The sequence below is a fragment of the Schistocerca cancellata genome, chromosome 1 (assembly GCF_023864275.1).
Source record: "Schistocerca cancellata isolate TAMUIC-IGC-003103 chromosome 1, iqSchCanc2.1, whole genome shotgun sequence".
In the NCBI taxonomy this organism is placed as follows: domain Eukaryota; kingdom Metazoa; phylum Arthropoda; class Insecta; order Orthoptera; family Acrididae; genus Schistocerca; species Schistocerca cancellata.
This window is the reverse complement of record NC_064626.1, coordinates 567,558,798-567,581,656: the sequence shown is the minus strand read 5'-3', so window position 1 is coordinate 567,581,656 and position 22,859 is coordinate 567,558,798. Positions and strand designations below refer to the sequence as shown.

General features: G+C 38.0%; 1 protein-coding gene across 1 annotated transcript in view; it reads right to left on the bottom strand.

The window, feature by feature from the left end:
• Positions 1-8,664: 8,664 nt before the first annotated feature.
• Positions 8,665-22,859, bottom strand: part of LOC126181417 (ATP-binding cassette sub-family D member 3) — a 122,228-nt gene continuing 108,033 nt past the window's right edge. The window contains exons 14-15 of the mRNA XM_049924769.1: positions 13,471-13,632; positions 8,665-9,714 (exon numbers count right to left, since the gene is read on the bottom strand). Coding sequence (XP_049780726.1) covers positions 9,637-9,714; positions 13,471-13,632 — 240 coding nt within the window. The 3' untranslated portion in view covers positions 8,665-9,636. The remainder of the gene's footprint in view (positions 9,715-13,470; positions 13,633-22,859) is intronic.

Here is a 22,859-nt window from a genome sequence, read left to right as displayed (position 1 = left end):
TGGATTTTCCTTTGTGTTGACTGGCGGCAATTCAAACTTTAACAGGAAATTCAAAATATTAGTGGGAAATACAGAAAACAGTCCAAGTCTGCTAGTGTGTTCCATGTGGGAATAGAATGGTTGTCCTAAGTATGAATTGGCAGGAAATTTAAAATGGTACAGTGTCATGCTGGCTGAATTGAAATATTGGGACAGGCTCTATGATTTCAGTACTTGGAATATGAGCACTAGCCTAACTATGATGTCAGAAGCAAGGTAGCTGACCTGAAACACTATATAGTGACTGGAGTATACTGGCACAGAGTTGGAATACTGGTGCTGGTGCTATGACATCCACTCAGACCTGCTGTGCTGTTTATAATAGTTTGGAATTGTTGCACACTGGCCCAGAGCTGAATTACTGGGATGGGTTCTATGACACCACAATTCTAGTTCTGGAATAATGGCACTATGACATCTGAGGTGAAGAATGTTTGCACAGGTCTAATCCTGCAACAAGTTTTCCCAGGCTACTGTTCACTCAGAGATCGCTGCATATTGTTTTGCCTGTTTCAATCTCTCCACATCAGAAGGGATTTAAACAAATACCTTACAACAGAGCATAGGGAACACTGGAATTGAGAAGTGCCAGAGAGTTGCTCCAGCCAAGTTTACTCAATAGGGAATGTGTCAGGACAGTTACTATTGAGAAACGCCCGATAGTTGCTCCAACCAAGTCTACTCAATATAGAATGTGTCAGGATAGTACCCATCAGAAACACCAGAGAGTTGCTCCAGTCAAGTCGACTCAGTAGGGAGTGAGAAAGGAATACTTCCACTGGGAAGCACCAGAGTCGCCCCAATCAAGTCTACTCAGTAGGGAATGTAAGAGGAATGCTGGGGCATTAGTGGGAAGCATCACACATGCAAGGGTTCATTTATATTTTAAATTACTTCATTGTCATCTTAAGCACAGAGTAGACTGTGAACCCCTGACTTGTTAAATATACTTGTTATCAGTAGAATAACTTAATTTTTTACTAAGAACCAGGAGTTTGCAACTCTGATCTTTTATGGCTTTCATTGCACCTTTGAACACATGTGTAAGATGATAAGTATCTTGTTACAGGAGACCTTGTAGGTAATGAATAACAAGATATTAACTTCTGGTCATTGGTATTTCTTGACAGAGTGGTTGGCGCAGAAGACTTTACCTGTGAAGACTCCAAGCACATCTTTAACTCTATTGGAACAACACGATGCCAAGGCAGGTACCTCATGCAAATAATAAAATACACGAAACAGGACTTGTCCCCTAATAAATCCTCTTACTTTGAATGCCTGTAATTCTACCAAAACACTTCTTCATTTATATTCAAATTTAGTGACAGACTTCACTTCCACTCATCGCAATTATTTATTTCAAACTATGACTACAAAATATCTGGAAAATCTCGTACCTTCGCAACGTACTTACTCCCTCTGGATGTAAATTGAAAAGCCAAGAGATGCACATTTATCCTCCTGATGGTAGACACTTATGTGCAGGGAAAGTATATTTTTTATGAGAGTAACGGACTACCCCATATTCGTACATAACACTTCCAGATGAAAAATTGAACTGCCGTGACCAACAGAGTGCAGCACCAGCTGATCGTTGGTGACTGGAGCTATCATTAGAGCACGGCACATGTTGCTAGCTCCATGTAAACGAAGGAATATGAACACAATAACTCAAGAGCGCTGTCAGAAACCTAACAGGGACCATGTGGTGAAAGCAGGAGCACTCTGTAAATACTTGTGGATCATGCACTTTGGTGTGCTGGTGATTGAGGCCTGCAAACAGAAATGCTGAATGGCCAGCACCACTACTGTACCCAAATCTATCAAAAACTGGTAGCTGACCGCAGCCAGCCGAATTTTACGTGCTGGTATACATTACAGCATTGATGCTGTGCTACACAAGAAGAGAATGTTCCTGCTGGCACTGACACATTTTCCTTTAATGCATATGGAGATCTAACTAAAGTATCATTACTAGATCTAAATAAGTGTACACTCACTCTCCAGGTGTGATCTTATGCACGCTACAATAAATGTTGTACCAACAGGCCTCACCTCACTGTCTCAGTTACAAACAAACTAAAATAATTTTTTGAAAGAGTCGTGTAGTACTGAAAATGATGAAAAGTTGCACCTACACAAGTGCAAACTCTCCCTCTCCAGATGAATTTGCGGGGATAACAATGTGATTACAGAGCTCCAACCATGATGTTCTCCAACTTTTAGAGGATGAAACTACTACTTTGTACATAAAATAAAATGTCGATTCAGTCTGACACAGACCATTTTACAGATTCCAGAGGGGTACATCATTCCTATACTGTTTGTGTAACATTTATGACATGAGTACATCCACAACCAAATGTAATCTAAATAACCCACACATATGTCCTGCTTGGAAACTGAAAATTAAGAGATGCACATTTATCCTCTAGCATGGTGGATTCTTGTGCAGCAGTTCAAAGACCAAATAAATAGACCGATATACTATGCCTGTAAAATTCACACTTAATTTGCATGGAATGGCACACAGCATGATCCAACACTTTTCACTGTTGAGATACTGTGTCACATGGATTGAACAAGCTCTTGATAGGTTGAAGGGATGGGATACATGTTGTTGTTACTCTGTCTCAGAAAAGCTTTAGTACGTTTGCCAAAACTAAGCTGCTGACTAGTGATACAGACCTTCAGTTGTGCGCTTGACAATACTTTGCGTGGTACATTTGAAATTTCTGCTATAACTTCAAATTTGCAGAACAGGCATAGTTCCGCTATCTTTGTGTTCCAATAAATATTTTACAGCAAAACCAAAGAGCACATGGGAACTGTAGAACAATACTAATCTAAGTGATTTTTCTTTATCAGAGCTTTTTGCATGGCTTAATGGGAGAAAATATAAATTTTGTAGCCACATTGATCCACATGCAAAAACCACTGTCTTCTGTAAGAATATCTCAATCTCCCACCTTGGAATTGATCTTCCCTGAATAATACACTCTGTCACACTGATCCATATGAGAAACCATGCTCGAATAGTTATGCCTCCAAGCTACGGCTCTGATTTAGTGTGAAAGCTAAAGTGATCCAAGTGCAAAATATGATTACAATTGTAATTTATAGTTTGGAGTGTTCATAGCCTTTTATATTAAAATTAAAACAGGTGCAAAACAAGTGGACAGACATCTTTACATCTCAGGTATGGACCTCATGCGTGGCTGTCAGAAATGTAAATCTTTCATGTTTCAAGACGTGACTGGCAAGTTCCTGGATTCTGAAAGCCTATCAGATCATGATAAAGATTACCAAACTGTTTTTAGAGATGATGCAAAGATATCACAAACACAAAAAATGAAATACTTCAAGGGCTCAATCCTTAAGCATTACTGTGATGACTATACAGAAGAGTACAAAGTAATTGACTTCAAACCTTATGAAGCAGATTTGCAGACATTTCTGCCAAGCCTTCAAAATTGCATGTCTGCACAGGCTAGGGCAGCAAAGCCAATACCACACAAAAAGATGTAAGATATAACAAAACGGTCTTAAATTTGTTCACCAGTTCATCATCCGTTCTACCTATCAGTTCATGTGTACTCAGATGAAAAAGTGGCAGTGAGGCCTAGGACAATGAAAATGTGCTACTCTCTGGATATGGAGACAAAATAATAAAAAGATTTCAATAAAACATTTTTTTAAATTTTTCTAACATATTAGTCAACATTTCATTGAGGATTAAACCAAAACCCAAACATGTTTCCCCAGTTTTCTCAAAATTATGTCATTTTGATACTGTTGCTACTTAAGATATGTCCTCTTCATAGCGATCCATATTGCAGAGTACAAGTCACACTGGTTCACCACAATTGAATGACTATAGATTTCTATCCACTACTCACCACTAGCACCCAGGCTTACTACCCATCATGAATGAAGTCTCTGCTATGAGTTTGTAACACATTATTCATCATCTGACTTGCATACAAGATTGTCAGTATTAAACCAGTCATCCATCTAAATGTATGTTGTTTGACAGCAGCAGGTATCAAGCCAACATGCAGACAAGTGCCCCGATGCAGCTCCCAACACATTGGAGTGGAAATCAAGTAGAATCAAGCAGCAGAAATAAAGTTAGCATGCAGACAAGCTCCCTGTTTATGATCTGTGACACAGCACTTTACTTCTATGCTCTTCATGTAACTGGTCACCATATTTCATTGCTGAACTGCTGACTACTGCTACAACATCTGAATCACTAAATGTAGTAGGATCTAAAAAAACACTATATCATCAGTATCTGTTGCATTATGTGCTTATCAAAACAGTCTACATCTACTTTATTAAGATTAAGATATTTCCTTCTGATGGCCTAGAAACTGTAAGTTCTATTATCTGTCATGACCAACTGTTGTAGCACTGCTTAAAACAGCTGTTCAACACAATATTCACTAACCTGAAGGGCCTGCGACATGTCTACATTTTTTGTATATACAGCCACTCTCCCTTTCCTCTTACTGATTCTATGGAAGTATGATACTAGCTTCTCTCTGTCAAGATGTATCTGATATTAGTGATGTTCTGGTAAGCACAACATCTGCTAACATTCCACCTGCATGGGTAAGAACATCAGCCTTTTTAGTTATGAGGCTTCTTGAGGAACGATACTAAATGAAAATACTTTAAGATCCATGACTTTCTCCAAGCAGTAATATTTTATTTTGCTAGTAGCTATTTCACATGTAGCTAGATTTATTCTGCAGTTCTGTCTTTTGGACTAATCGATACTAAAAAGAAGTTCCAGGAAACACATTGTAAATCACAGCAGTGATGGGACTAGATGCTTCTGGTAATTTGTTGTGGAAATAGTGTCTTGACAGTAGTATTCAGGTGTAAAATATGTCTCAGTGGTGCAGCCGAATGTGTGGCAATGCATCAGTCACACTCAAGTATAAACACGTCTCTCCTGAGTGATTCTCCAAGTTCTATATTACAACAATGCATTTAATTTACCCTTGCAAAGTCAATTTTTTATCTGGTTTCTTCTTAAAGGCTATGTTATTCTCAGCAGATTCCATTAATATCTCATTTTTGTTCTCATACTGGCTTACACACTGTTTGACTGAAATATCATTCTTTGTTCTTTTCTGTGCAAATCTTCCATCATCATATTGTTCTTTCATTTGTCAGACTCTGTACACTTTGTACAGCTCTTCAACCTCCTCTTCAGAATGTATGTTGGTGTGCAGACTTGAATGATTACCACTTTTTTTTGTTTTAAAACAAGTTTTGGCGTTTGTCTGAGATCTCTCTAATATATGTAGTATTGTTTTATTTTCTTATTTACTCATACAGTAAAGTCTACACTTGAATTTGCATTCAACCCTCTACCTGTTTAGCAGACCTGATTAAAATTCTATTTGCTCTTTATTTTTTCTGCACTTTTAATATTCCTACTATATCATGTTCGATATAATTTACTTTTTTATTTCGACACCAATAAGTATCTTGTGATCCTAAGGTCTTGAAACTTCCTAAATAAATAATAGTTGAGCTTCTGGAGTCCATGTTAGTGTCTATTTAACCAAACTTGATGTAGAATGGTGTGGGTGCAGAAGTAACACTACGTTGGGTTCCCTTAGTCCAATGTTTCCTATACTTTTCAGTATGGACAGAAATGGTAGTAAGACCTCTGACAATCCTAACCATAGTACAATAACCTGACAGAGCCCAAAACTTTGAAAACAAAAGTGACCAGAGCTAAGCTACAACAGATTTACTCACAGCAGTTTAAACCTAGGGCTGAGTATTTCCAAATCCTCTGATCCTGGGGTCAACACCTACCAGTTTACAAGCTGATCAGATGCCAACAATACGATCATTTACCAGTCAATCAGCATGCATGCGACACACAATGCATCTGTGTCTAGTGTGGTTTGGTGAGGAACGCATCCTTGTATGTTCTCCACAAAGCTATACCTCAAGATGGTTGCTGTTTGTTCAAGAACAGCTTTCCAATGTTAATTTCTGGATTGGATAGTGGGATGTACTCTGGTCGGTTCCCTTACACTCACTGAATTGTACTTAATGACGGTAAATAGCCATGTTTCACTTTTGAGATATAAAAGAACACAAACATCAATTTGGACTGTAAATATATAAATTCAGTAGACAGCAAAGAATCACACTAGGCAAAAAAATTAGTCACTTCCAGGAGGCATCCCACTAAAGCTGTACAGCACCGTCTATAGTGGTGATAATGGCCTTTGTTTGGCAAAGAAGAGAATTGAGAAGTTCCTTCAGACATGCCTTGTCCAGCCGAAGTCACTCATCTAATTAGATCCCACACAGCTACCAAATTGTGGGGTTGTTTATTCTATGTTTCACCCACTAATCCAAATCTCCCAGAAATTTTCTGTGGGATTAAGGAAACCTGATTTAGCAGGCTAGTTGTAATACAATAATGTGCCAGAGTGTTCATGAAATCAGGAACATAAGCATACACATCACTTCAATGTTACGGCTCAAGTCGATTGCCAAGGGTCACATGACGACCTGCTACCAGTTCTTCAAACAACAGTAGTCTAAACCAACCTGTGTGGCCTCTTAAGCAGAGCCAGTTTGTCACATGAAGCACTGGAAAAATACCCTATGATCATTGTAAACTGATCCCACAAACCTTTCGAATCCTAATCTGACTTCGGGCCTACAGAGTGACTGTATCACTACAATAATAGGACATTCAGGACTTTAATATTTAAATGTATAGTAGGGCAGATCACTACTCATTTATTAGCAAAGGTACTGAGTAGCAGACAGGCATGTGGAAAAATGTTTATCCTTTGTATTGTCTATTCCATTTGCTTTCTTTCTTTCTTTTCCTAACTGCCAGTCTGACGTACAATAGCTCCAATATTTAGTCAGTAGAGATGTATCTTCACATAGGTACCGAATGACCGTACTATCTAACTTTCAAACAGAAGTTTTCCAACATAAAATTATCCCAAAAGAATAGAATTACCCACCTTCTGCTTGCTTGTGGTAGTATTGTTGATTACATAAGTTTTGTTAACCACCAGCCACACAAATACTGTATCAAAATTATAATAAAATTTGAAGTCCTTTTGGCATCTTTGATTTATGTCAAATGTAAAGAACAGGACGCAAATTATCGATTTAGAAACTGGCAATCACACTTACATAAAAAATAAAATATTTTTTTTATTTGTAGCATACATATAAACACAGCCACACATATAATATTCTCTTTATATAAAATGGAATACTATGAAAAAATTATGCTGTCTTCAAGAGACAACAGTGCAGTGAAATGATATTTTCAACATCAATTTGATGTATCACAATTTGCAATTTATATATTACATGATGCTGATTTCCATAAACTTAATCAAATGTTGGAAACAAAACAATTTTTATAAATAAAATATATCTGTACAAAGATATTGCATAAAATTAACAAAAATAATAAATGTCAACAGAATCATGATAATTTACATAGTTCACTTATCAATGAGAAAATACACAACAACTGTTTGACTAAAACATTAAGGATCACAGCATCAAATACATCACATTAAACTTTGTTCTGCTGTATAAAAAGCACTAAAGACATATCAGAAATACCCCAGTCATCTGAATGACAGGGGGAAAAAAAGGCACACAATCTGATGATGGTTATCACTATGCAGTATTTCTCTGATGAAAAAAAAATCAGATTTCAGTGTACATAATCCTACTAACAGCAAATATGTCAATGATGTCTGCATTAATAAGTACCATTCTGGATAAAATCCGTCATATTAAAATTAGATGACATCACAACATTATGAGCCACATAAAAATAAGATTTCTGCCAATGATCAAACTTGCCCTTATAAAATATATGCTGCCCATTTCACTAAAAATGGTACTGGTCAGTGTAAGTGGTGTTTCTTTTTTGTTTTATTTTTTAAATCAACAATGTCAGGTAGTCATGGTAAGACCTGTGTCATAGTTTAACTCCAGGCAGCAACTGTGATAAAAATAAAAGTGAGTTCCAACTTTGTAACTGAATAAAAACTGAATTTGTGCTAAGAATACTTTTAAGTTTTAAAAGCACATGCCCTTCAGACAGCACTAAATTATCTAGTTTTGTTTGTCCTAAAACACACAATGCATCCTTTCACTGTTCATTTAAAACAGGCAAATGATGTTACACAATGAGGATGAAAGTAAAATAAGATGGCCTGTCAGTATAACTAATGAGCAAATTGGCACACCTAGCCTGCATTGTGAGCTGGGTAGCTATACAATCTCTAGCCAATTTTTTAATAAAAAATAAAAAATAAAAACACAGAATGGAAGTCCAAATTATAAAGTGTAGCAACTGCAAACCAATAAAAAAGTTTACACTGTGCAATATATCTAACAACAAATTGATTCCTTGTGGCAAGAAAATGCTCCGAATCCGTGGTGCAAATACTCTTACTTTAACAAAATCTCCATTCTCTCTTTAGATAACAACTGAGTTTGGCTGATAGCCCACTGAAATTCTATGCATAATCTTTTGAAGACAATTGACTGAGATGCAAAGTCTGTTTAATTTTTAAACAGATGCAAGATTTTATGTATGTATTACAAAATAAACCTTGAGGAATGAATGTAACACAGTACATAATGTTTCTCAATTGTGATAGTTAATACAACTTATTTTACCAATCATTAACTGTTTCAAAGGTAAACTCCTACAGCTTCTGTTCTCTTCTATTTACTATACCTTGACATTCCCCTATCACCATCCCTCTGCCAAGGAGAATATTCTTCAAGTTCAATTAGCACAACAGGAAAATACTGTAGCAATGTTACAAATAGAACAGGAAATCAGAAAGAGGAGAGCTTCAGTTATACAATGTGTATTAAAACTGAACTGAGCACTGAAAATGCATTTTCACTCTGAAAGTATCCTTTTCTCTTTTCTTCTCATTTAAAAAAAAAATATGGCAAGAAAGATGGCTACAATTACAAATGAGAAGAGCTGATCCTGTTGACACCTTTCTGTCCATCTGCACGCCCATGTTCAAAGTATACTGTCCCAACAACATACGTAATGAGCTCACTTCTTGTTCCTCAAGAATTTTTTCTTGTACATTCTAAAAGTTTAGAAACATTTGTTCCATATTGTAAATATGTTGTACTATCTTTGTTTTAGTGTTATCAGTCAGCTGAACGAAACCTTTCACTCCATAATACTTATTAGTTTCCTCATTAACAATGAATTTATAGCACGATGATTCTATCATTAAAGGGATTCACAATTATGCCAGTTCTTCCAAGCAAAACAACTATCCAAGATACTGCTGAATGAAGACTGATATAGAAGGCAACAGTTAAACAGCTGTTGAGAGTTATTTTACCCAAGCTATTTTTTTTATTTTGATCAGGTTCAGTTCTCCAACAGATGAAAGTGAAGTAGACACAATTAAGTAATTTCTGTAACAGAGTTTTTCCTTTGCATAGTTTCCTATTGGCACTCTTTGTATCCAAAGTTACACATCCAAACCAGGTCAAAACGTTTCATCACCAGTTTGGTGCATCCTTTCATGACCCAAATTCTTGTGTATCCTCTTCAATTGGCTTAAATTCAAACGATCCTCTGCCATCCATGTGTAAGTAATACTGAAAAATTAAAATGGCAAATGACAACAATTTTATTCCATTTACATTAGACACATAAGTGAAATCTGAATAAGGAGAGCTGGTAATTTTTATTACTGTTGTTGTTTTAGAGCATTAAATAACGATATCAGTGTCCTTGAATGAAATGAATTGACAAGTGCAATGAAAATCTATTACAAAAAACATTTTTTAAAACCCAGCTGTAACAACAAACAAGGATTCATTCAAGATTATCCATATAATTTTGATAAAACACAACAAAGTAACTAGATAAGATCAAGGATAAAATAACAATTCAGACAGAGTTAAAAAGGGGACAGATTACTGTGGCTAGGTGACTACTTAAAAATAATGGCCTAATGGGTGACCAAGCCACTCTGCAACACATTTTGGGAATGAGTCCTGATGACATACAAAACCTTACTCTTCTGACTACAAGTTAAAATACAGAGCAGGTCGCATGGAAGACCACAGTCTATTCTCAAGCCATCAAATAAAACACACACAGTTAAAATACATTGTGCAGACACCCATGTTCCACACTGTTGCCACATTGGTAGCTCTTCATGACAGAGGAGAAAGTTGTGTGTCACTGGGCAATGTACCAATCATGTAAGAACCTCTACTTCAGTTAGTCATGACCAGAAGCAGGTAGCCCATGGTCACACTGAAGGTTTCACAAATAGCAGCTTATTACTCCTCACTTCCAGTGATTGAGCCTCCGATCAACAAATAGTCTTACGTGGTGACAGCCTGCAGGAGGACTGAACAATGATCAGAAGGTGGAAGGGAGCAAGTCTTCTTGGCAGCGCATCAGTGGCCTGGAACCCAGCAGAAAACTTTCCTGCCTTTGCAAGTGAAAGAGAGCACACTGCACTTCTTATACTATTCTACTGGCTTCGTGCCTCTGACTAATAGCAAGAACAACATATTTGGAATGTTGCTCCAGTACCCTCATGATAGCAAACAACTCCACATAATTGGTAACTGCTCTGGGAATCTTACTCTAAGGGCAAAGTCAGGTAACAGGATGGAGCTGCTGATAGAATACCCATCTTTGTTCAGACTAATAAATGCAGAAGGTGATTTAAAATCCCGAAACATTTAAATTTACAAATATAATCTGGTGTACAACTCTTTTGTACAAAAAGTAACTTCAGCCTCTTTAGTACCCATGGAGATCCCCTACTCCACCCCTCACTTTGTACCCTAATGACCTCCACCTCTAATAACTGAAGACTCTTCCTCACATGGATCCCAATGGCCATGTTGCCCACTGAAGGTTGCAGAACAGATGTTCTTGTGGTGGCTGGATCAGAGGAGACCAGAAAGAGCCCAGTATGCTTTATGTAGCACAAAGAGAAGATATCTGAATGGAAAATGGACGTTCACCAGCCTCTGCCACAACCTAGGAACTGGACTTGGGTGATAAGCCTAATGCCCCCTTGGTCAATCATAGCCAGCATTTTGAGATATGAAGGTCTCACAAACCCATAAATCATAAAAAAAGAGTCAGTGTGTGTGCAGCTGTAATAATACTCAATGTAGAAAAAACAACAGATGTGCAGTTAAATATGACTTTTTTTCTTTAATCAAATTAATTAAATAATTACCTCAAAGTTATTAGAGTCAAAGTGCAATTATCAATGCACTAGAACGAGGGAAAGACTTAATCATGACATAGATAAGGAACCATCCTAGAATTTGCTTGCACCTTTTAAAAGAAATGAAGGCAATAAATAAATAAATAAATAAAAAAATAAAAATTAGCTTGTATAGGGATTTTAAGCCAACAAATTTTTGTAAAAAAGAGGGAAGCATCTTAATCAGAGCCTTGTTACAAATTTCACCACATAGGTCCATGCACAGATTGGTATTAAATTCAATTACACACAAGAGCCATGCACATATCTAAGGTATTTTTAAATTACAAAGCAGTGTAAGACAAATAAGTCATAGAAAAATAATGATAAATTCAAAACATCACTACATGTGCTTTCCTCAGGACAAGAAATAGTTTATAAAGAATTTTTATTTGGCTTCATTGTGAACTAACAAGATATAATCTGTGAAAAGGCTTACACTTGCTGCTTAACAACTGATGGGGGAAAAAGTGATTTCAACATTTGGCACTGTGTTGCAACAATGTATCTGGTGTAAGCTGTCACCAACACACTAGTTGGCAAACAAGAATCCAGAAGATCGATTAGAAGGTGCTGGATCAAGTGTGCCTATCACGAGGGAGGCCAGAGACACACCCACAAGCAACAGGCCCCCAACGCCCTCTTGACACCATGTGTTTAGGTCGCCGTTGCTGACCAGGCCTGCCTGCCCGCCTGTCCGCCAGGTAAGCCACTGTTCCACACTTTTTTTTTTTTTTTTTTTTCCAGTCCAAGTTCAAGAACAAGTGGTAGTCATAAGGTGCAAGATTGGGACTGTATGTTGGGTGATGAAACTGCTCCCAACCGAACTGTTTAAGGTTTTGAGTGACATCAGCAGAATGGGGATACATTGTCATGAAGCAACACAATGCCTTGATTGAGCATTCCGTGCCTTTTGTTTTGAATCATATGCCAAAATTTTCTTAACATTTCATAGTATCATACAACATTGATGTTTTCATCTTTGGGATGGAATTCAACAAGCAGAATGCCCTGTCTGTCACAGAACACAATGCACATAACATTTTTGCTGATAATATTGTCAAGAATCTTTGTTTTTTCTGGGGAGTGCCTCCACTCCAACTGTTTTGATTCTGGAGAGACATGGCCAGTCAAAATTCTGTTTAAGGATTCATCTCCCTCATCACTGTATTGGGTAAGTAATGTAAAAGCACTGTGAAGTCACTTTGTTTTGTGGACACTTTTTAAGAATTTTTGGAATGTAATGGGGAAACAATTTGCGAAAATTTAAGTGCTTTGTGACAATATCATGCAAAACAGTTTTTGAAATTTGTGGAAACTCATCATAAAGCATTCTTATTGTCAACTGCTTGTTTTCATGAATCTTCTCATTCAGTTTCTCAGCCAAAAAATCATGGGGAACAGAAGGCAGCCCACACTGTGCTTCATCATGAACATTGGTTTGTCCATCGTCGAATTGAATCACCCCCTTTCTCATCATTCCATCAGTCATCACATTTTCACCAAAAATCTTTACAAGTTGACAATGAATTTCAGCTGGCTCAACAATCTTTGTATTTAAAAACTGTATTACAGAATGTACTTCACAGTCAACAGGCTCAGAGATTATCTTCAAAGCCGGCCGCGGTGGTCTAGCGGTTCTGGCGCTGCAGTCCGGAACCGCGGGACTGCTACGGTCGCAGGTTCGAATCCTGCCTCGGGCATGGGTGTGTGTGATGTCCTTAGGTTAGTTAGGTTTAAGTAGTTCTAAGTTCTAGGGGACTTATGACCTAAGATGTTGAGTCCCATAGTGCTCAGAGCCATTTGAACCATTATCTTCAAACATTTTGAACGGTCACTAAGAAATGTAAACACAACAACCAGCTGTAATGGCATCAGTGGTAAGACAATGAACCAGAGAGATGAGTGTGAATGCATGGAACTGCAACACTGATGCTTTGGAGTGGAGGGGGCGGGGGTGTGGGGGTGGAGTGAAATGGTACTTACTTTCCAGACTTGCCTTGTATAGTGTTTATGGTTCTTTTATCAGTTACGCGAGAGATTTTGTTTTAAATAGTCACTGTCACCTATCTGCGCCAGAACTCTGATAGACTGATATGATCAGTAGATATACCTCATGGTGCTGCCAGAGCGATTTCCTGTGGCTAACAGTAAACAGTGTGATGCCAGTTTCTCTGCAATACCGGTACATAGATCCTTCAACATCCACACTGACAGCTGATGTGCACTCATCCAGTATGGCAAATTGGGGAGCATGATAGAAAAGACGAGCCATCTGAAATAACAATAGAAAATCTGTGAAACATGAATCAGTAAAATATATATATCACTCAGTTTCATAATTTACCAAGTAAGAAATTAAGTACTGTTGAAATACCTGTGCTTAGTACAAATAACACGAGAGTGGACAAATAACACAAATTACTTCAAAAGATTTGCAGCTTTTGAAACCACAGTTTTATTTTCTAGAGTTACAGGAAATGCTGACGCAATGAAAGCTGTCAATGAAGAACGTAAACACAAAGTTCACAGAAAATCATAGTTCGAGAAAAAGTGTACTGCAGTTTTTAGTTTTTTTTTGAAAATTATGCCTGTTTTGTTTTGCTTTATGATTGTTTGTTGTTGTGGCCTTCAGTCCTGAGACTGGTTTGATGCAGCTCTCCATGCTACTCTATCCTGTGCAAGCTTCTTCATCTCCCAGTACCTACTGCAACCTACATCCTTCTGAATCTGCTTAGTGTATTCATCTCTTGGTCTCCCTCTACGATTTTTACCCTCCACTCTGCCCTCCAATACTAAATTGGTGATCCCTTGATGCCTCAGAACATGTCCTACCAACCAATCCCTTCTTCTGGTCAAGTTGTGCCACAAACTATTCTTCTCCCCAATCCTATTCAATACTTCCTCATTAGTTATGTGATCTACCCATCTAATCTTCAGCATTCTTCTGTAGCACCACATTTCGAAAGCTTCTATTCTCTTCTTGTCCAAACTATTTATCGCCCATATTTCACTTCCATACATGGCTACACTCCATACAAATACTTTCAGAAATGACTTCCTGACACTTAAATCTATACTCGATGTTAACAAATTTCTCTTCTTCAGAAACGCTTTCCTTGCCATTGCCAGTCTACATTTTATATCCTCTCTACTTCGACCATCATCAGTTATTTTGCTCCCCAAATAGCAAAACTCCTTTACTACTTTAAGTGTCTCATTTCCTAATCTAATTCCCTCGGCATCACCCGACTTAATTCGACTACATTCCATTATCCTCGTTTTGCTTTTGTGGATGTTCATCTTATATCCTCCTTTCAAAACACTGTACATTCCATTCAACTGCTCTTCCAAGTCCTTTGCTGTCTCTGACAGAATTACAATGTCATCGGCAAACCTCCATGGATTTTAATACCTACTCCGAAATTTTCTTTTGTTTCCTTTACTTCTTGCTCAATACACAGATTGAATAACATCGGGGAGAGGCTACAACCCTGTCTCACTCCCTTCCCAACCACTGCTTCCCTTTCATGCCTCTCAACTCATCATTGCCATCTGGTTTCTGTACAAATTGTAAATAGCCTTTCGCTCCCTGTATTTTACCCCTGCCACCTTTAGAATTTGAAAGAGAGTATTCCAGTCAACATTGTCAAAAGCTTTCTCTAAGTCTACAAATGCTAGAAACGTAGGTTTGCCTTTCCTTAATCTAGCTTATAAGATAAGTCGTAGGGTCAGTATTGCCTCACGTGTTCCGATGTTTCTACGGAATCCAAATAGATCTTCCCCGAGGACGGCTTCTACTATTTTTTCCATTCATCTGTAAAGAATTGGCGTTAGTATTCTGCAGCCGTGACTTATTAAACTGATAGTTCTGTAATTTTCACATCTGTCAACACCTGCTTTCTTTGGGATTGGAATTATTATATTTCACCTGTCTCATACATCTTGCTAACCAGATGTAGAGTTTTGTCAGGACTGGCTCTCCCAAGGCTGTCAGTAGTTCTAATGGAATGTTTTCTACTCCCGGGGCCTTGTTTCCACATAGGTCTTTCAGTGCTCTGTCAAACTCCTCACACAGTATTATATCTCCTATTTCATCTTCATCTCCATCCTCTTCCATTTCCATAATATTGTCCTCAAGTACATCGCCCTTGTATAGACCCTCTATATACTCCTTCCACCTTTCTGCTTTCCCTTCTTTGCTTAGAACTGGGTTTCCATCTGAGCTCTTGATGTTCATACAAGTGGTTCTCTTATCTCCAAAGGTCTCTTTAATTTTCCTGTAGGCATTATCTATCTTACCCCTAGTTAGATTAGCCTCTATATCCTTACATTTGTCCTCTAGCCATCCTTGCTTAGCCATTTTGCACTTCCTGTCGATCTCATTTTTGAGAAGTTTGTATTCCTTTTTGCCTGCTTCATTTACTGCATTTTTATATTTTCTCCTTTCATCAATTAAATTCAATGTTTCTTCTGTTACCCAAGGATTTCTACTAGCCCTCGTCTTTTTAACTCCTTGATCCTCTGCTGCCTTCACTACTTCATCCCTCAAAGCTACCCATTCTTCTTCTACTGTATTTCTTTCCCCTATTCCTGTCAATTGTTCCCTTATGCTCTCCCTGAAACTCTGTACAACCTCTGGTTCTTTCAGTTTATCCAGGTCCCATCTCCTTAAATTCCCGCCTTTTTGCAGTTTCTTCAGTTTTAATCTACAGGTCATAACCAATAGATTGTGGTCAGAGTCCACATCTGCCCCTGTAAATGTCTTACAATTTACAACCTGGTTCCTAAATCTCTGTCTTACCATTATATAATCTATCTGATACCTTTTAGTATCTCCAGGGTTCTTCCCTGTATACAACCTTCTTTCATGATTCTTAAACCAAGTGTTAGCTATGATTATGTTGTGCTCTGTGCAAAATTCTACCAGGCGGCTTTCTCTTTCATTTCTTAGCCCCAATCCATATTCACCTACTACGTTTCCTTCTCTCCCTTTTCCTACTGACGAATTCCAGTCACCCATGACTATTAAATTTTCATCTCCCTTGACTATATGAATAATTTCTTTTATTTCATCATACATTTCTTCAATTTCTTCGTCATCTGCAGAGCTAGTTGGCATATAAACTTGTACTACTGTAGTAGGTGTGGGCTTCGTATCTATCTTGGCCACAACAACGTGTTCACTATGCTGTTTGTAGTAGCTTACCCGCATTCCTATTTTCCTATTCATTATTAAACCTACTCCTGCATTACCCTTATTTGATTTTGTGTTTATAACCCTGTAGTCACCTGACCAAAAGTCTTGTTCCTCCTGCCACCGAAGTTCGCTAATTCCCACTATATCTAACTTTAACCTATCGATTTCCCTTTTTAAATTTCTAACCTACCTGCCCGATTAAGGGATCTGACATTCCACGCTCCGATCCGTAGAGAGCCACTTTTCTTTCTCCTGATAACGACATCCTCTTGAGTAGTCCCCACCCGGAGATCCGAATGGGGGACTATTTTACCTCCAGAATATTTTACCCAAGAGGACACCATCCCCTGCTGCATGCCCTCTGGAAAAATGATGGCTGTAGTTTCCCCTTGCTTTCAGCCGTTCGCAGTACCAGCACAGCAAGGCCGTTTTGGTTATTGTTACAAGGCCAGATCAGTCAATCATCCAGACTGTTGCCCCTGCAACTACTGAAAAGGCTGCTGCCCCTCTTCAGGAACCACATGTTTGTCTGGCCTCTCAACAGATACCCCTCCGTTGTGGTTGTACCTACGGTACGGCTATCTGTATCGCTGAGGCACGCAAGCCTCCCCACCAACGGCAAGGTCCATGGTTCATGTGGGGGGGGGGGGGGGGGGGGGGCTTTATGATTATCAGTCAGCTTTATGATTATCAGTCAGCATTTCTCCAACATTACAGTAAAAAACATTTGGTGAAATATTAAATAAATTCCATCACATGCCTTAAAAATAATATATTTTATTAACCAAAATACACAGTCTGAAAAAGGGCATCTATACATGGTGCATAACCAGTGAAATTTAAGTCTGGATTAGACAAAGATGCATACAAAGGGGTATAGTAAATTATTGTCAAATAAACAAAATTAAGATCCAGAACATAAAAAGAAAGAAAATACCTTCACAAGGAAATTAATGGTGCAAAAATGTTGGTAAAACATAGGGGGAAAGAATATAAACAAATAGATTACGAACTAAAAATCTAGCAATAGTGAATGGAAAATGCAAAAATTTTCTTCTTCTCCGCAGGACGTAAAAGTGAAACGTTGCTACATATACAAATTTAATTGTGAGAATGAAGGCAAATAAATATTGAAGTAAACAATTTGCATTTTTGTGATACATGCTTAGGGGACAGGGAACTGAGCATGCAATTATTTGGAGAAATTCATATCACTTGCCTGTCCCAGCAGCAAAAATGAACTTTTGACATCTTTGATACAGCTGGACATCACATTTTTCAGGATTAACACAAATCTGATTGGCTTACTCATATATTCAATTCTTAACAACTTGTGACAGAGCATGACTGTTGCAGTTTGATCTTGGATTTGAACCAACCATGAGCACAGCTATGGAAGATTGAGACATACGGTGTGCCTTGCTGAAAAATGTATTACCTAACTGCACTACTAGGGAATTTTTTAATATCTGAGCACAATATTCTTTATTTGTGATGAGAGCTTTGTAAAATGCTTTCAATAACTCTCAGTAATTCCAGATGATAAGGCAAGCATGTCACCAATTACTTACTGTAATGACCTCTTATATAGCCTTTAAGGATTTCCATTTGAATATCAGATATGTTTTCCCCATTTACATATCCTAGAAACAACCTGGCCTCATTGTTGCTTACTAACTTACCAACACAGTAAAAAATCTTTCATTGTTACGACTTCTGGAACGTTTGCACTCTTGCCGGTTTATTCATTAGTTAAATTGTCTATGATCATATACAAGTTTTTTTTTGTACATTTCACTTAGATAAGCAAAGTTCCAAGCCATCCCTCATTACAGAAAACAAGAAACTTCTGACTAAGACTCCTACATAATATTCTTTGGTGAGGGCATGCACTTATGATTCACAGCTCCCTCCCTTCCTACAGAGATAATATTTTCACAACAAGGAACTGTATTGTTATGTCTATGAATAAAATGAAAATGCAACTCTTCTACACAGCCTGGCAAAGTGTCATTTTGTAAATGGCAGCTCTCTCTCCATGCACAGGGATACTACATTGCTCTTCTCACCGGAGTTTATCCCACAAATGCTTAAATTTATTACATGCACTTGCTTCCAAAAAATAAGCTTGGAGCCACTGTGAACTGTGTGATTTTTTGGCTTAAAGCAGTAACTGGAGGCATAGCAGAATTCCTCCCACTGAAAAATTTAAGAAAACCCAACTGCTATAAAAATGCAATGATGCATGATGTCAGATTCACTACATCTTGTAGAAATTTACATTATTAAAGTTGTGCTATAATGATACATGGCTGTGACAATTGCAAAATTTCATGGAGCCCAAACTGTAACACAAACAAACAAACTGCACGTGAAATGGGGCTGTTGATAAAATATCGATATTGTTCCCACAAAATATCAATATACAGGGTGAGTCACCTAACGTTACCGCTGGATACATTTCGTAAACCACATCAAATACTGATGAACCGATTCTACAGACCAAACGTGAGGAGGGGGGGCTAGTGTAATTGTTTAATACAAACCATAAAAAAATGCATGGAAGTATGTTTTTTAACACAAACCTACGTTTTTTAAAATTCCACCCCATTAGTTTTGTTAGCACATCTGAACATATAAACAAATACGTAATCAGTGCCGTTTGTTGCATTGTAAAATGTTAATTACATCCGGAGATATTGTAACCTAAAGTTGACGCTTGAGTACCACTCCTCCGCTGTTCAATCGTGTGTATCGGAGAACGGTGATGGGACATGTGCGTCAGTGAAAAAGACCAATAAAAAGGTGTTAGCATGTGGACGTAATGTGCTGTTCCAGTCTCTTCTGTACCTAAGGTCCATCACCGTTCCCTTTGGATCCCTATGTAATTCGGTGCTCCCCGATACACACGATCGAACAGTGGAGGAGTGGTACTCAAGCGTCAACTTTAGGTCATAATATCTCCAGATGTAATTAACATTTTACAATGCAACAAACGGCACTGATTATGTATTTGTTTATATGTTTCGATGTGCTAACAAAACTAATGGGGTTCCATTTAAAAAAAAACGTAAGTTTGTGTTAAAAAACATACTTCCGTGCATTTTTTATGGTTTGTATTAACCAATTACACTAGCCCCTCTCCTCACGTTCGGTCCGTGGAATCTATTTGTCAGTATTTGATGTGGTTTATGAAATATATCCAGCGGTAATGTTAGGTGACTCACCCTGTATATTGAGGTATTTTTTTCCTGATACATCAATATTGAAATGGTAATATCGAGTGCTGATATTTTTATCTTACTTTTTTTTTTGGTGAATATTTGAAGTAGTTCTTTTGCAAGTGTAGTAGAACATAATTCTACTTTTACTGTGAGAAGGTGCCTTACTACTTTTTGAGCTTTCATCGTGTCCAGTCTTTCTCTTTAACTATGTGAACCAAGTATAGGTGGCACAAAGAATAAGTCTGATTGCACCGGGGGTGGGGGGGTTGGGGGAGAGGTGAGGGGAGGTGGTTGGCGTGAATGGAACAACAAGTTTTTCGATGTGAAGAAATAGCACACCAGTTGCTTAAATTAAAAAAATAATTAACACAATTAGTTTGCTGTTTATTCATATTGGCATTCTTCAAAAACAGCTGCTGAAAATATTGAACAAAAATCTAAATGAAAAGATTAGTCCCTGCGGTGGGTGGAGATGTGCGAGAGGAAGTGCTGACGTAATCAGTGCTACCTCAGCAGGAACTGCAACATTTTATTTCACCACACAATTTTTACATTACCACTGCTGGGTCACTGGAATTTGCAGAAATGAAAAAACACGGAAGTTGATTAAGTGTTTTGGACAAATCCAATATGGACACTATTTATTATGCCACTTACATGCAGTTAGCATAGTTAGCAACGTGGTTATCGCCAAGCGCAAACAAGCATTGTTTTCCTTTCTATTCTTGCTCTAAAGGGGATAAGCAGGCTGCTAGCTGCTTGATGTAAAGAATATCTAACAATAAATCAATACTTAAACATACAGCTCTAAAAAGGCAGTATATTTACAATGTGCAGCCGATCTATTTATAGGCCGGTACACAGATATTTTTTCTGCCGCTATATCGATACTTTTTTTGATATATCTACTGTGTCATCTGAACAAGACACAGCCAGGGCAAAAGCATCACAGGCGCAAAGATGCGAGCTTCGCCTCGGCCAATTGCCAGCCGTGTACAAATCGCCAATGACTGGACGACAATGGACAGAAGCCTACTCAGAAGATAGAAGAGCAGCTCTTGCCCACGTTGTTATAGATCATCATCCAGGGCTGATTTAGACAGGCAATGTCATTTTGTGACCTCTTAGAAGTGAACAGACAGTAGTTGTAAATTGTATTTGGTATGTACTGTGAAGTCTGCCTACGATTATTTGCATTTAGCCATTGAGGGCCTTCCTTTTTGTGTTACTGTACAAGCAGTGCTGCAGACTTAATCCTTCAACTAGTCACAAAATAAGTAAACCTTTTAAACTAATTTGTATGACTGTTACTAATTTGCTGGAGCGTTGTAGAACCTTCATTCTCCTACCCTATTACTTGACCCTAGGGCATAGCTGTGTAATAGTGGCAGGGAGAAATTGTCTTAATGGTGTACTGCACCAGAAGCCATTTCACATACTCACAAACGCTGCCTACCTTAACAACAGTGGCCACTCGGCCTCCACAGCAGTAGTGACGAGGCCTTTACATAACTGGCGGCGATGATCTACAAATATATTGATACACCGTATTCCTGATATTTTTAAAACTATCAACAGACCTTGTGTGAAACATCTCTATGTTTTACATTGTGAACTGGTGGCATAAACACATTGAGTCATAATTCAGAGAAAACATTTCAGGTATAATGCCACACACTGAGCCAGACAACAAAAATTGTTTTTTGCTTGTTCATACGTCAAGAAATGAAATGTAACTAAATTTAATAAAAGTAAGAAACGTGATGCGAGATTTTGAGGGTTCTGTGCACTTGCATGAGCCAGGAGGGTACACAACACACACACACACACACACACACACACACACACACACACACACACACACACCAGTGCTGCCTGATACAAATTAGGACTTTGGTGTATCATGTAATGCATCTGTGGAAGATCTAAATATCCAAATTTCAGCCACTTCAGTACTACATTGTTGACTAACTTACTGGTACTTTATTTCGTAAGCAATAAATTCATGAGGAAAAAATAACAGTTTCTAAGTTATTGTGCTTAGTACACTTAATGTTTTTCCCTGTTTATGACTCAGCTTATACAAAGGTGCACCAAAATGTTAGATAGGAGTTATTCAGCTACGCGCCTTACAGCCTTAAATGAGCAAACAATTATTTCTCAGCATCTCCCACAGGCATCTGCACCTACGAGCTGATAATACAAAATTGGCAGATTATGTTGATGCAGTGAATATAACTGATTAAATACTGATTTCGAAAGGCACCCTGGACTAATAGCTGCTTCATACATAAAGTGCACTGCCAAATGGCTAGCTGAGCACAGATATAAATAAAGAAAAAAGCCAACCACCTTTAAAAAAAAAGACTCTTACTACACTCATCCTATCACCACCTGCAATGGAAGGAAGGAAGGAAGAGAGGGAGGGAGGTACGAAGGAAGGAAGGCTAGTGTTTAATGTCCTGAGGACAATGAGCCATCAGGGAAGCAGCACAAGCTCAAATTGGGGAAGTAAACTCAACTGTGACTTTCAAAGTAACCATCGTGGCACATGCTTTAAGCAATTTCGAGAAAGCACAGAAAATTCAAATCTTGATGGTCATACTGTGATTTTAAGTACTGTTGCCCTCAACTTAATAGAGGGCAAGACCTTAGCTAATTGTAGAGATTTCCTCTTGTCAACACACGAAGTACAGTGAACTAAAATGTGGTACACTAGGAATGGTATTCTATTAGGAAAGGAAAACTTGTTACTTGTAGGTCTGGTCAACATGTAAGTATTAGGAAGATGCTTCGTGAACTCAAATGGGAATCTCTGGAGGGAAGAAACTCTTTTTGTGAAACAAAACCAAGAAAATTTAGAGAACTGGCATTTGAAGTTGACTGGACACCAATTCTACTGCCGCCAATGTACAATTCGAGTAAAGACCATGAAGATAAGACAAGGCAGTCGAATGAAAATGAGACAGGTGGAAAAAAATAAGTAATTTTTTAATACTTCAAAAATAATCATCATCACTGTTAGTTTATTTATCCCCACTGTGAGACAAGATGGTCAGTGCCTTCCTGGTAAAGAAA